Source organism: Taeniopygia guttata, chromosome 2, assembly GCF_048771995.1.
Source record: "Taeniopygia guttata chromosome 2, bTaeGut7.mat, whole genome shotgun sequence".
NCBI lineage: Eukaryota > Metazoa > Chordata > Aves > Passeriformes > Estrildidae > Taeniopygia > Taeniopygia guttata.
In genome coordinates, this window is record NC_133026.1 from 152,048,956 (window position 1) to 152,061,088 (window position 12,133).

Genomic DNA, 12,133 nt, shown 5'->3' on the forward strand with positions numbered 1-12,133 from the left:
TCGTGCCACACATCTTCTGGAAGCTGGCGTCACCGGCTGGTGCGGTGGCCCAGGGGCCGAAGCCATTCCACGCGCATCTGCCACCCCTCGGCTGTCTCGGCAGCGTGCGGCTGGGCCAGCATCGATTCCACGGCGCGATCGCATCCCTTGTGATTTGTCTCTCTCTCCCCTCTCTGTCCCCTGCACCCTCTTTCCCCTCCAGAAAGCCGCCGAGAAGCTGAAAGAGGAGGAGAGGAAGCGGCTGGCGGAGGTGGAGGCGCAGCTGGAGAAGCAGCGGCAGCTGGCCGAGGCCCACGCCAAAGCCAAGGCGCAGGCGGAGGCGGAGGCGCGGGAGCTGCAGCTCCGCATGCAGGAGGAGGTCACCCGGCGGGAGGTGGTGGCCGTGGATGCCGAGCAGCAGAAGCAGAACATCCAGCAGGAGCTGATGCAGCTGCGGCAGAACTCGGACCACCAGATCAAGTCCAAGGTAAAGCTGATTGAGGAGGCTGAATACAACCGCAAGAAAGTGGAGGAGGAGATCCGCCTGATCCGCCTGCAGCTGGAGAGCACCGAGAAGCAGCGGGAGAGCGCAGAGACAGAGCTGCAGGAGCTGCGGGCGCGTGCCGAAGATGCCGAGCGGCAGAAGCGGCAGGCACAGGAAGAGGCCGAGCGTCTGCGCCGGCAGGTGAAGGAGGAGAGCCAGAAGAAGCGGGAGGCGGAGGAGGAGCTGAAGCGCAAGGTGCAGGCTGAGCGTGAAGCGGCCCGGGAGAAGCAGAAGGCAGTGGCAGACCTGGAGCAGCTGCGGCTGCAGGCGGAGGAGGCTGAGCGACGCATGCGGCAGGCAGAGGCTGAGAAGGACCGGCAGATCCAGGTGGCCCAGGAGGTGGCCCAGCGCAGCGCTGAGGCCGAGCTGCAGAGCAAGAGGCTCTCTTTCGCCGAGAAGACGGCGCAGCTGGAGCTGTCCCTGCAGCAGGAGCACGATGTGGTGGCCCAGCTGCAGGAGGAGGCTGAGCGGCTGAAGAGGCAGCAGCTGGAGGCCGAGCGCTCGCGGGAGGAGGCTGAGAAGGAGCTGGAGCGCTGGCGGCAGAAGGCCAACGAGGCGCTGCGCCTGCGGTTGCAGGCCGAAGAGGTGGCCCACAAGAAGTCACTGGCGCAGGAGGAGGCCGAGAAGCAGAAGGAGGATGCGGAGCGCGAGGCCCGCAAGCGTGCCAAGGCAGAGGAGGTGGCCGTACGGCAGAAGGAGCTGGCGGAGGAGGAGCTGGAAAAGCAGCGGGAGCTGGCAGAGGGCACAGCCCAGCAGAAGCTGGCGGCAGAGCAGGAGCTGATCCGGCTGAAGGCGGAGATGGAGAATGGGGAGCAGCAGCGCTTGCTCCTGGAGGAAGAGCTCTCGCGGCTGAAGGGCGAGGTAAACGAGGCCATCCAGAGGAGGAAAGAGCTGGAGGAGGAGCTGGCCAAGCTGCGGGCAGAGATGGAGGTCCTGCTGGAGAGCAAGGCCAAGACAGAGGAGGAGTCGCGCTCCAGCAGCGAGAAGTCCAAGCAGCGGCTGGAGGCGGAGGCCAACAAGCTGCGGGAGCTGGCCGAGGAGGCCGCCCGCCTGCGCGCCCTCTCCGAGGAGGCCAAGCGGCAGCGGCAGCTGGCAGAGGAGGAGGCCAGCCGGCAACGGGCCGAGGCTGAGCGCATCCTGAAGGAGAAGCTGGCGGCCATCAACGAGGCCTCGCGGCTGAAGGCGGAGGCAGAGATCGCGCTGAAGGAGAAAGAGGCGGAGAACGAGCGGCTGCGGCGGCTGGCGGAGGATGAGGCCTACCAGCGCAAACTGCTGGAGGAGCAGGCGGCCCAGCACAAGCAGGACATTGAGGAGAAGATTGCCCTGCTGAAACGCTCCTCGGAGAGCGAGCTGGAGAGGCAGAAGGGGCTCGTGGAGGATACTCTGCGGCAGCGGCGACAGGTGGAGGAGGAGATCCGCGCCCTCAAGGCCAGCTTCGAGAGGGCCTCAGCGGGCAAGAGCGAGCTGGAGCGGGAGCTGAACCGCATCCGTGGGGAGGCAGAGGAGGTGCAGCGCAGCCGGGAGCAGGCGGAGCGGGAGGCTGAGCGGCAGCGGGCGCTGGCGCTGGAGGAGGAGGGCCGCCGGCGCGAGGCCGAAGAGAAGGTGCAGGCCATCCTGGCGGCCGAGGAGGAGGCCGGGCGACAGCGGCGGCTGGCCCTGGAGGAGGTGGAGCGGCTGCGGGCCATGGTGGAGGAAGCGCGGCGGCAGAAGGAACTGGCGGAGAAGGAGTCGGAGCGGCAGATCCAGCTGGCACGGGAGGCGGCGCAGAAGCGGATTGCAGCGGAGGAGAAGGCGCACCTGGCTGCCGTGCAGCAGAAGGAGCAGGAGCTGCTGCAGACTCGCCAGCAGGAGCAGAGCCTCCTGGACCGGCTGCGCGAGGAGGCGGAGCGGGCCCGGCGGGCGGCTGAGGAGGCTGAGTTTGCCCGTGGCAAGGCCGAGCAGGACGCCAGCTTGTCCCGGCAGCGCGTGGAGGAGGCTGAGCGGCTGAAGCAGCGGGCAGAGGAGGAGGCGCAGGCCAAGGCACAGGCACAGGCAGACGCAGAGAAACTGCGTAAGGAGGCCGAGCTGGAGGCAGCAAAACGGGCGCAGGCAGAGCAGGCGGCCCTGCGGCAGAAGCAGCTGGCCGATGCCGAGATGGAGAAGCACAAGAAGTTTGCCGAGCAGACACTGCGGCAGAAGGCGCAGGTGGAGCAGGAGCTGACCAAGGTGAAGTTGCAGCTGGATGAGACCGACCACCAGAAGGGCATCCTGGATGAGGAGCTGCAGCGGCTGAAGGAGGAGGTGACAGACGCCGTCCGGCAGAAGGCCCAAGTGGAGGAGGAGCTCTTCAAGGTCCGGGTGCAGATGGAGGAGCTGGCCAAGCTGAAGAGCCGCATCGAGGAGGAGAACAAGGCGCTGATCCTGAAGGACAAGGACAACACACAGAAGTTCCTGGCAGAGGAGGCAGAGAAGATGAAGCAGGTGGCAGAGGAGGTGGCCCGGCTGAGCGTGGAGGCGCAGGAGGCCGCCCGCATGCGGCAGCTGGCTGAGGACGACCTGGCGCAGCAGCGGGCGCTGGCAGAGAAGATGCTGAAGGAGAAGATGCAGGCGGTGCAGGAGGCCACGCGGCTGCGGGCTGAGGCTGAAATGCTGCAGAAGCAGAAGGATTTGGCGCAGGAACATGCCAAGAAGCTGCAGGAGGACAAGGAGCAGATGCAGCAGCGCCTGGCTGAGGAGACCGAGGGCTTCCAGAAGACGCTGGAGGCTGAGCGCCGGCGGCAGCTGGACATCACGGCTGAGGCTGAGCGCCTCAAGCTGCAAGTGGCGGAGATGAGCATGGCCCAGGCCAAGGCTGAGGAGGAAGCCAAGCGGTTCAAGAAGCAGGCGGAGGAGATCAGTGAGAGGCTGCATGAGACTGAGCTGGCCACACAGGAGAAGATGACGATGGTGCACACCCTGGAGATCCAGCGGCACCAGAGCGATGAGGATGCGGAAAAGCTGCGGAAGGCCATCGCTGACCTGGAGAAGGAGAAGGAGAAGCTGAAGCAGGAGGCAGCACTGCTGCAGCAAAAGGCAGAGGAGGTACTGGGCTGTGGGTCCCCCTTAGTGGTGGTGGTACACAGGGAGGCTGTCCCTCTTCCCAGCCAGCCCACACCACCCCCGGGCCGGTCCCCAAGGACCATCACCGGGGATGGTGGGGCTGGACCCCCTGTGCAGGTCAGGGATGTGCGTAAAGTTGGAGGTGGTGGAGCAAACCCTTCAGGCAGCGTCGGAGCAGGACCCAGAACCCCTGGAGCCATGGAGGTGGGATCCCCACCTCCTGGGCTGGCTCTTCCACCCCGTGGCACGTCCTGCTGTGTTCCTCTCTGTGCCCAGCTCCCAGCCTCAGTGCTGGGGGTTCCCTTGTGTCCTTCCCCTGCTCATCCTGCCCCATGTTGTGTGTGGCTCCCTAACCCCGGCTCTGCTCCTTAACTCCTACCTGATGTAGGGAGTGTGTGGGTGACTCTGTGCCTCCGTGCAGCCCCTGCTGCCCGCCCCCCTGCCTCAGCCCACCCTCAGTCCCCCACTGCCCTCTTGGGTGTCTGACCACGCTGTTCTCTCTCCCACCGCAGATGCAGGTGGCCCAGCAGGCTCAGCTCCGTCAGGAGACGCAGCTCCTGCAGCAGAGCTTCCTGACGGAGAAAGATGCCCTGCTGCAGAAGGAGAAGTTCATTGAGGAGGAGAAATCGAAGCTGGAGAAGCTCTTTAAGGATGAGGTGAACAAAGCCCAGAACCTGAAGGCAGAGCAGGAGCGGCAGCAGCAGGAGATGGAGCGGGAGAAGCAGCAGTTGAAAGCTATGTTAGAGGAAGCCAAGAAGCATCAGAAGGAAGCTGAGGAAAACGTCCGGCACAAGCAGGAAGAGCTACAGGAGCTGGAGAGACAGCGACAGCAGCAGGAGAAACTTCTGGAAGAAGAGAACAAGAAGCTGAGGGAGAGGCTTGAGCAGATGCAGGAGGAGTACAAGGCTGCCCTGGCCCAGAGACGGGAGATCATGATCCAGACAGATGACCTGCCCGAGGAGGCGGTTACGACAACGCAGCTGCTGGACATCAAGGCTGTGCCCAATGGCCGGGATGCAATGGATGGCTTAGCCCAGAATGGGGAGCCGGAGTTCGCCTTTGACGGCATCCGGCAGAAGGTGTCAGCAGAGAAGCTGGCTGATGCCGGCATTCTGAGCAGGGAGAGCTTAGACAAGTTGGCAAAGGGTGTCGTGAGTGTGGGCGAGCTCTCTCAGAGGGAGGATGTCAAGAAGTACCTGCAGGGCAAGAGCAGCATTGCCGGTTTGCTGATCAAACCCTCCAACCAGAAGATGAGCATCTACGAAGCCATGAAGAAGAAGCTGCTCAGCCCAGGCACAGCACTGGTGCTCCTGGAGGCACAGGCTGCTTCTGGCTTCATCATCGACCCTGTGCGGAATGCGAGGCTCTCGGTGAACGAGGCAGTGCGAGAGGGAGTGATCGGGCCAGAGCTGCACAACAAGATGCTGTCGGCCGAGCGGGCTGTCACTGGCTATAAGGACCCGTACACAGGTGACAAGATCTCCCTGTTCCAGGCCATGCAGAAGGATCTCATCGTCAGGGATCACGGCATCCGCCTGCTCGAGGCCCAGATCGCCACCGGCGGCATCATCGATCCTGTCAACAGCCACCGTCTGCCTGTGGAAGCTGCCTACAAGCGTGGCTACTTCGATGAGGAGATGAATCAGGTCCTGTCTGACCCCACTGATGACACCAAGGGCTTCTTCGATCCCAACACTCAGGAGAACCTCACCTACCTGCAGCTCATGGAGCGGTGCGTGACTGACCCGGACACAGGGCTGTGCCTCCTGCCGCTCACTGACCAAGCAGCCAAAGCTAGAGAGCTGGTCTACACCGACAAGGAAGCCAAGGATGTCTTCAAGAAGGCCACAGTGACAGCACCGTTTGGCAAGTTCCAAGGGAAGACAATGACCATCTGGGAGCTCATCAACTCTGAATACTTCACTGAGGACCAAAGGCGGGACCTGATCCAGCAATACAGGACTGGCAAGATCACAGTGGAGAAGATCATCAAGATCGTCATCACGGTTGTGGAGGAAAGTGAGAAAAAGAGTCAGATGTGCTTTGAGGGCCTGCGGGGCCCCGTGCCTGCTGCCGAGCTGCTGGAGAGCAAGGTCATCAACAAGGACCTCTACAACCAGCTGCACCAGGGCAAGAAGTCTGTAAAGGATGTGGCAGAGATGGAATCTGTACGGCAGTACCTGAAGGGCACGGATGCCATCGCTGGTGTCCTGGTGCAGTCTACAGGCCAGAAGCTCACCTTCTACGAGGCCCTGAAGAGAAACCTGCTGAAGCCAGAGGTTGCCCTGCCCCTGCTGGAGGCACAAGCTGCCACCGGCTACATCATTGACCCTGTGGGTAACAAGCTCTTCTCTGTGGATGAGGCAGTGAAGGCCGAGGTGGTGGGGCCAGAGTTCCACGAGAAGCTGCTGTCGGCAGAGAAGGCGGTGACTGGCTACAAGGATCCCTACACAGGTCAGACGGTTTCCCTCTACCAAGCGCTCCAGAAGGGCCTCATCCCCAGCGACACTGGGCTCCGGCTGCTGGATGTCCAGCTTGCCACTGGTGGCATCATCGACCCCGTCAACAGCCACCGGCTCCCGCTTGAGGTCGCCTACAAGCGCGGCTACTTCGACCCAGAGATAAACAAGGCTCTGACTGAGTTCCAAGATGATGCCAGGGCTTTCTACTGTCCTAACACCCAGGAACACCTCACCTATGCCCAGCTGCAGAAGAGTTGCCACCGCGACAAGCAGACTGGCCTGTGCCTGCTGCCCCTGTCTGACGAGGCAATCCAGTCACAGCAGGAGGAGGTCTACACCGACAGCCAGGCCAAGGAGTGCTTTGACAAAGCAACCATTGAGGTCCCGGTGGGCAGCATGAAGGGCCAGACAATGACCATCTGGGAACTGATCCACTCTGAATACTTCACAGAGGAGCACAGGCGGGAGCTGCTTCGGCAGTACAAGACCGGCAAAGTGACAATCGAGAAGATCATCAAGATTGTCATCACCATCATCGAGGAGGCAGAGACCAAAAAGCAGGAGAAACTGACATTCAGTGGTCTGCGGGCTCCGGTGCCAGCCAGTGAGCTGCTGGAGTCCTGCATCATCAGCAAAACCCAGTACGAGCAGCTGAAGGAAGGCAAGAAATCAGTGAAGGACCTCTCGGAGACAGATTCAGTGAGGAGATTCCTGCATGGCGGTGACTGCATTGCCGGTGTCTACGTGGAGGCCACCAAGGAGAAGCTGAACATCTATGAGGCCATGAGGAGGAACCTGCTGAGACCCAGCACTGCCGTGGTCCTCCTGGAGGCCCAAGCAGCCACTGGGTTCTTGATTGACCCAGTGAAGAACCGTAAACTGTACGTCAACGAGGCGGTGAAGGCTGGCATTGTTGGGCCTGAGCTGCATGAGAAGCTGCTGTCAGCTGAGAAGGCTGTCACGGGCTACAAGGATCCCTACTCGGGCGATACCATCTCCCTGTTCCAGGCCATGAAGAAGGGGCTCATTGTCAAGGAGCACGGCATCCGCCTGCTCGAGGCCCAGATCGCCACTGGTGGCATCATCGACCCCGTGCACAGCCACCGCCTGCCGGTGGAGGTGGCCTACAAGCGTGGCTACTTCGATGAGGAGATGAACCGGACCCTCTCCGACCCCACTGATGACACCAAGGGCTTCTTTGACCCCAACACTCAGGAGAACCTCACCTATGTGCAGCTGAAGGAGAGGTGCATCGAGGATCCCGAGACGGGCCTATACCTGCTGCCTCTGCGGGAGCCCGAGAAGCCAAAAGTGGTGGAAACCACTCAGATGTACACAGAAGCAGAGACACGGAAGGTGTTTGAGGAGACGCAGGTGGACATCCCCGTGGGCAGCCGGGCAGGCTCCTCCATGTCACTGTGGGATATCATGCACTCGGACCTGCTGCCCGAGGAGCAGCGTAAACATCTCATGGAGGAGTTCCAGTCAGGCCGCGTGTCCAAGGAGCGCATGATCATCATTATCATCGAGATCATTGAGAAGACTGAGATCATCCGGCAGCAGAATCTCACATCCTATGACTACGTCCGGCGCCGCATCACAGCCGAGGACCTCTACGAGGCCAGGATTATCTCACAGGACATCTACAACCTGCTGAAACAGGGCTCCAAAACCTTCCGGGAGCTCCTGGACGTGGAGACAGTCTGGAAGTACCTTTATGGGTCAGGCTGCGTGGCTGGCATCTACATCCCCTCCTCCAAGCAGACGCTCAGTGTCTACCAGGCGCTGAAGAAGGGGCTGATCAACTCCGAAGTGGCCCGCTCCCTCCTGGAGGCCCAGGCAGCCACTGGCTTCATGATCGACCCCACGAAGAATGAAATGCTGACTGTTGATGAGGCAGTGAGGAAGGGTGTGGTGGGGCCAGAGATCCACGACCGGCTCCTGTCCGCGGAGAGGGCTGTGACCGGCTACAGAGACCCTTACAGCGAACAGAAGATTTCCCTCTTCCAGGCCATGAAGAAGGATCTCATTCCCAGCGAAGAGGCCCTCAAGCTCCTAGATGCCCAGATTGCCACCGGTGGCATAATTGACCCGCACCTGGGCTTCCACCTGCCCCTGGAGGTGGCCCTCCAGCGGGGCTTCATCAACAAGGAGACGTATGACATGCTGTCGGAGCCCAGCGAGGTGCGCAGCTACGTGGACCCCTCCACGGATGAGAAGCTCAGCTACACGCAGCTGCTGAAGCGGTGCCGGAAGGACGAGAGCTCCAGGCTCCTCCTGCTCCCGCTCTGCGACACACGGAAGCTCACCTTCCGGGGGCTGCGGAAGCAGATCACTGTGGAGGAGCTGGTCCTTTCGCAGGTGATGGACGAAGCCACAGCCCAGCGCCTCCAGGAGGGTCTCACCTCTATCGAGGAGGTCTCTAAGAACCTGAAGAAGTTCCTGGAGGGCACCAGCTGCATCGCTGGTGTCTTTGTGGACTCCACAAAGGAGCGTCTGTCCATCTACCAGGCCATGAAGAAGGGGATCATCCGGCCTGGCACTGCCTTCGAGCTCCTGGAGGCGCAGGCGGCCACGGGCTACGTGATTGACCCCATCAAGGGCCTCAAGCTGACAGTGGAGGAAGCTGTGCGCATGGGCATTGTGGGCCCTGAGTTCAAGGACAAGCTGCTCTCTGCCGAGAGGGCTGTCACTGGCTACCGCGACCCCTACACCGGAAAGCTCATCTCCCTCTTCCAGGCTATGAAGAAGGGTCTGATCCTGAAGGACCACGGGATCCGCTTGCTGGAGGCACAGATCGCCACGGGAGGCATCATTGACCCCGAGGAGAGCCACCGCCTGCCTGTGGAGGTGGCCTACAAGAGGGGCCTCTTTGACGAGGAGATGAACGAGATCCTGCTGGACCCTAGTGATGACACCAAGGGCTTCTTCGACCCCAACACGGAGGAGAACCTCACCTACCTGCAGCTCATGGAGCGGTGCATCACGGACCCAGAGACCGGCCTCTGCCTCCTGCCTCTGAAGGAGAAAAAGCGGGAGAGGAAGACCTCCTCCAAGTCCTCCGTCCGCAAGCGCCGGGTGGTGATCGTTGACCCTGAGACGGGCAAGGAGATGTCTGTGTACGAAGCCTATCGCAAGGGCCTCATTGACCACCAGACTTACCTGGAGCTGTCAGAGCAGGAGTGTGAGTGGGAGGAGATCACCACCTCCTCCTCCGACGGCGTGGTGAAGTCCATGATCATCGACAGGCGCTCGGGGCGCCAGTATGACATCGATGATGCCATTGGCAAGGGTCTGATTGACCAGTCAGCCCTGGACCAGTACCGCTCCGGCACCCTCTCCATCACCGAGTTTGCTGACATGCTCTCTGGCAACATGGGTGGCTTCCGGTCGCGGTCGTCCTCAGTGGGATCCTCCTCCTCCTACACTGTCAGCCCAGCCCTGTCACGGAGCCAGATCTCCATGTGGACTGACCCAACCGAAGAGACTGGGCCCGTGGCAGGCATCCTGGACACGGACACTCTGGAGAAGGTGTCCATCACGGAGGCCATGCGCCGCAACCTGGTGGACAACATCACAGGGCAGCGGCTGCTGGAAGCCCAGGCCTGCACCGGGGGCATCATCGACCCCAACACCGGTGACAAATGCACCGTTGCTGACGCGGTCACCAAGGGCCTGGTTGACAAGATCATGGTGGACCGCATCAACCTGGCGCAGAAGGCCTTCTACGGCTTTGAGGACCCGCGGACCAAGACAAAGATGTCGGCGGCGCAGGCCCTGAAGAAGGGCTGGCTGTACTACGAGGCCGGGCAGCGGTTCCTGGAGGTGCAGTACTTGACAGGGGGCCTGATCGAGCCCGATGCCCCAGGCCGTGTCTCCCTGGATGAGGCGCTGCAGAAGGGCACCATTGACGCGCGGACTGCCCAGAAACTGCGGGATGTCAACACCTATTCCAAGTACCTCACCTGCCCCAAGACCAAGCTCAAGATCTCCTACAAGGACGCCATGGACCGGAGCATGATCGAGGATGGGACTGGCCTGCGGCTGCTGGAGGCCTCCTCCCAGTCCAGCAAGGGCTACTACAGTCCCTACAACATCAGCAGCGCCGGCTCCACCTCCGGATCTCGCTCGGGCTCTCGCACCGGCTCCCGCTCAGGCTCCCGGCGTGGCAGTTTCGACGCCACTGGCTCTGGCTTCTCCATGACCTTCTCTTCCTCCTCCTACTCCTCCTCGAGTTTCGGGCGCAGATACACGGGGAGTACCCAGGGCACCATGGAGGAGGCTGCCCTTGCCCTCGCCCTGGCCGCATCCAGAAGCTGCGGGTGGGAGGAGAGCAGGGAGTGCCCCGGGGTGTCTGGGCCCCTGATCCACGTGGCCTGAGACCTGCCAGCCCCCCGAGGCGCCGCCTCACCCGCTCCGCATGTGGCAACGCTGCTGGCTAATCACTAGTATTTTTTTTTAATTTTGAACCTCCACTCTTCTCCCAAAGCAGTGCCTCAAGTTTAACCAAAAAGACAAGACTAATAAATTAATATATGCGAATGTGCTGACAGTGTTTGTATATTAAGAGACAAGAGAGAATACACACTACCCTCCCCACCCTGTGCCCCAGGAGCCGGACACCATTCCTGCTCCTGGCCGTGCCAATCCCGCCGCTACTCCCACACGGCGCGGCCGAGCCGGACACCAAGAAAACAGTTCCCTGTTTGGATCTAACCACTTAGCAATCTTTTGTAATTAACCTACCGGCTTCAGACACTGCGCCCCAAAGGAGGAGACTGCCTTGGCCCTGTGGTGCACCCCACTGCAAACAACGTGCCCGAGGAGGACATCTCCAGCTCCTCGGCACTGGACAGCCAGACACACCACACCAGCCCTGAAGCTGCTGCCTGGACCCCTTCCACGCGCCCTCAGTGCAGCGAGGAGGGGGCTCTGCACCCCAGCCCCCCGAGCTGCCCCATCTCCCTGCCTTGGCCTCCCGGCACATCCCCACCGCCACGCCGCAGAGCCGGTGCCCTGACCGTAAGTGCCGCGCTGGCGCTGCCCGGTGCTTCCGCGCCGCGCGGGGGGACCGGCCTCCGCTCGCCACTTCGCCCGCCGAGGGGCTTCGCTGCGTGCCTGCCTCCGCCAGCCCACCCGCTCACCCGTCCTCCGGGACGCGCCCGCCGCGGTCGCCCGGTCTGTCTGTCAGTCTCTCCGTGTATCTGGGAAGTGCTTCTGCTCGAGGTTGATTTCCTCACACTCGTGTGGCTCCACGACCCACTGGCAGGTGTCTGCCAGAGCCCGCGCCCCAGCCTGGGTCTGAGCAGCTCCTGCCCCCAGAACTCCCCAGAGCCGTGGGGGTTTTCCTGACCCTCACAAAGGGAATGAGGGCCATGGGACCCCTGCAGCACAGGGTGGGCCGTAGGATGCTGCAGCAGCCTGGCACACACTCTTGTTAGAAATAAGCAGATTTCTGTAAAAACAGCCTCCTTTTCCTTCTTCGCGGTAATTCCATCCCCCTGGTTCGTCCCCATGCCGGCGCTAATGCGCTCTCTCTCTGGCAGACGTCTTTTTCCAGTCCCAACAAAGACCTCCCAGTGCCGCTGGGCGAGCTCCTGAGCTGGGTCTCCGACATCAGCAGGTCATGGACGGGCTCGAGGGGAGCCCCGGGGGCAGCAGCTTCTCGGCCGTGCTCACCTGCGCAGGTAACGCCGACCTCCCCGGTCCCACAGCGGGTGCTCTGCACTGACGGCCGGGCTTGGTAGCTTCATTTCATGGATTGTTCTCCTTGTCTCATCCCATCTTTTCTGTTCGCTTTGTTGTAGTGTGGCTGGATGTCCATACCACTTCCCCTCATCGCCGCCATGGAGCCCGTCCCCCGCCCTGAGGCCGGTGGGACCGCACCTGAGGACACAGGGACGCTCTCCCTCACCCTTTGCACTTGCCAGAGTCCCCTGCCAGAGACTGGGGCCACAGTGCCCGAGCAGCCAGTGGCCCAAGAAGCACCCACGGGGTCACCTGGCCCCCGCTCGCCCCACACACTCCCTCCTTCCTGGGGATGGCCTCCTGGTGTGGTGTCGGGCTCACT

At 62.0% G+C, this 12,133-nt stretch overlaps 1 protein-coding gene across 1 annotated transcript in view; it reads left to right on the forward strand.

The window, feature by feature from the left end:
• The window catches only part of PLEC (plectin), an 81,290-nt gene that overhangs the window by 35,614 nt on the left and 33,543 nt on the right, over positions 1-12,133 (forward strand). Inside the window, exons 31-34 of the mRNA XM_072924331.1 lie at positions 203-3,583; positions 4,114-10,434; positions 10,819-11,085; positions 11,624-11,750. Of these exons, the coding sequence (XP_072780432.1) occupies positions 203-3,583; positions 4,114-10,434; positions 10,819-11,085; positions 11,624-11,750 (10,096 nt within the window). The remainder of the gene's footprint in view (positions 1-202; positions 3,584-4,113; positions 10,435-10,818; positions 11,086-11,623; positions 11,751-12,133) is intronic.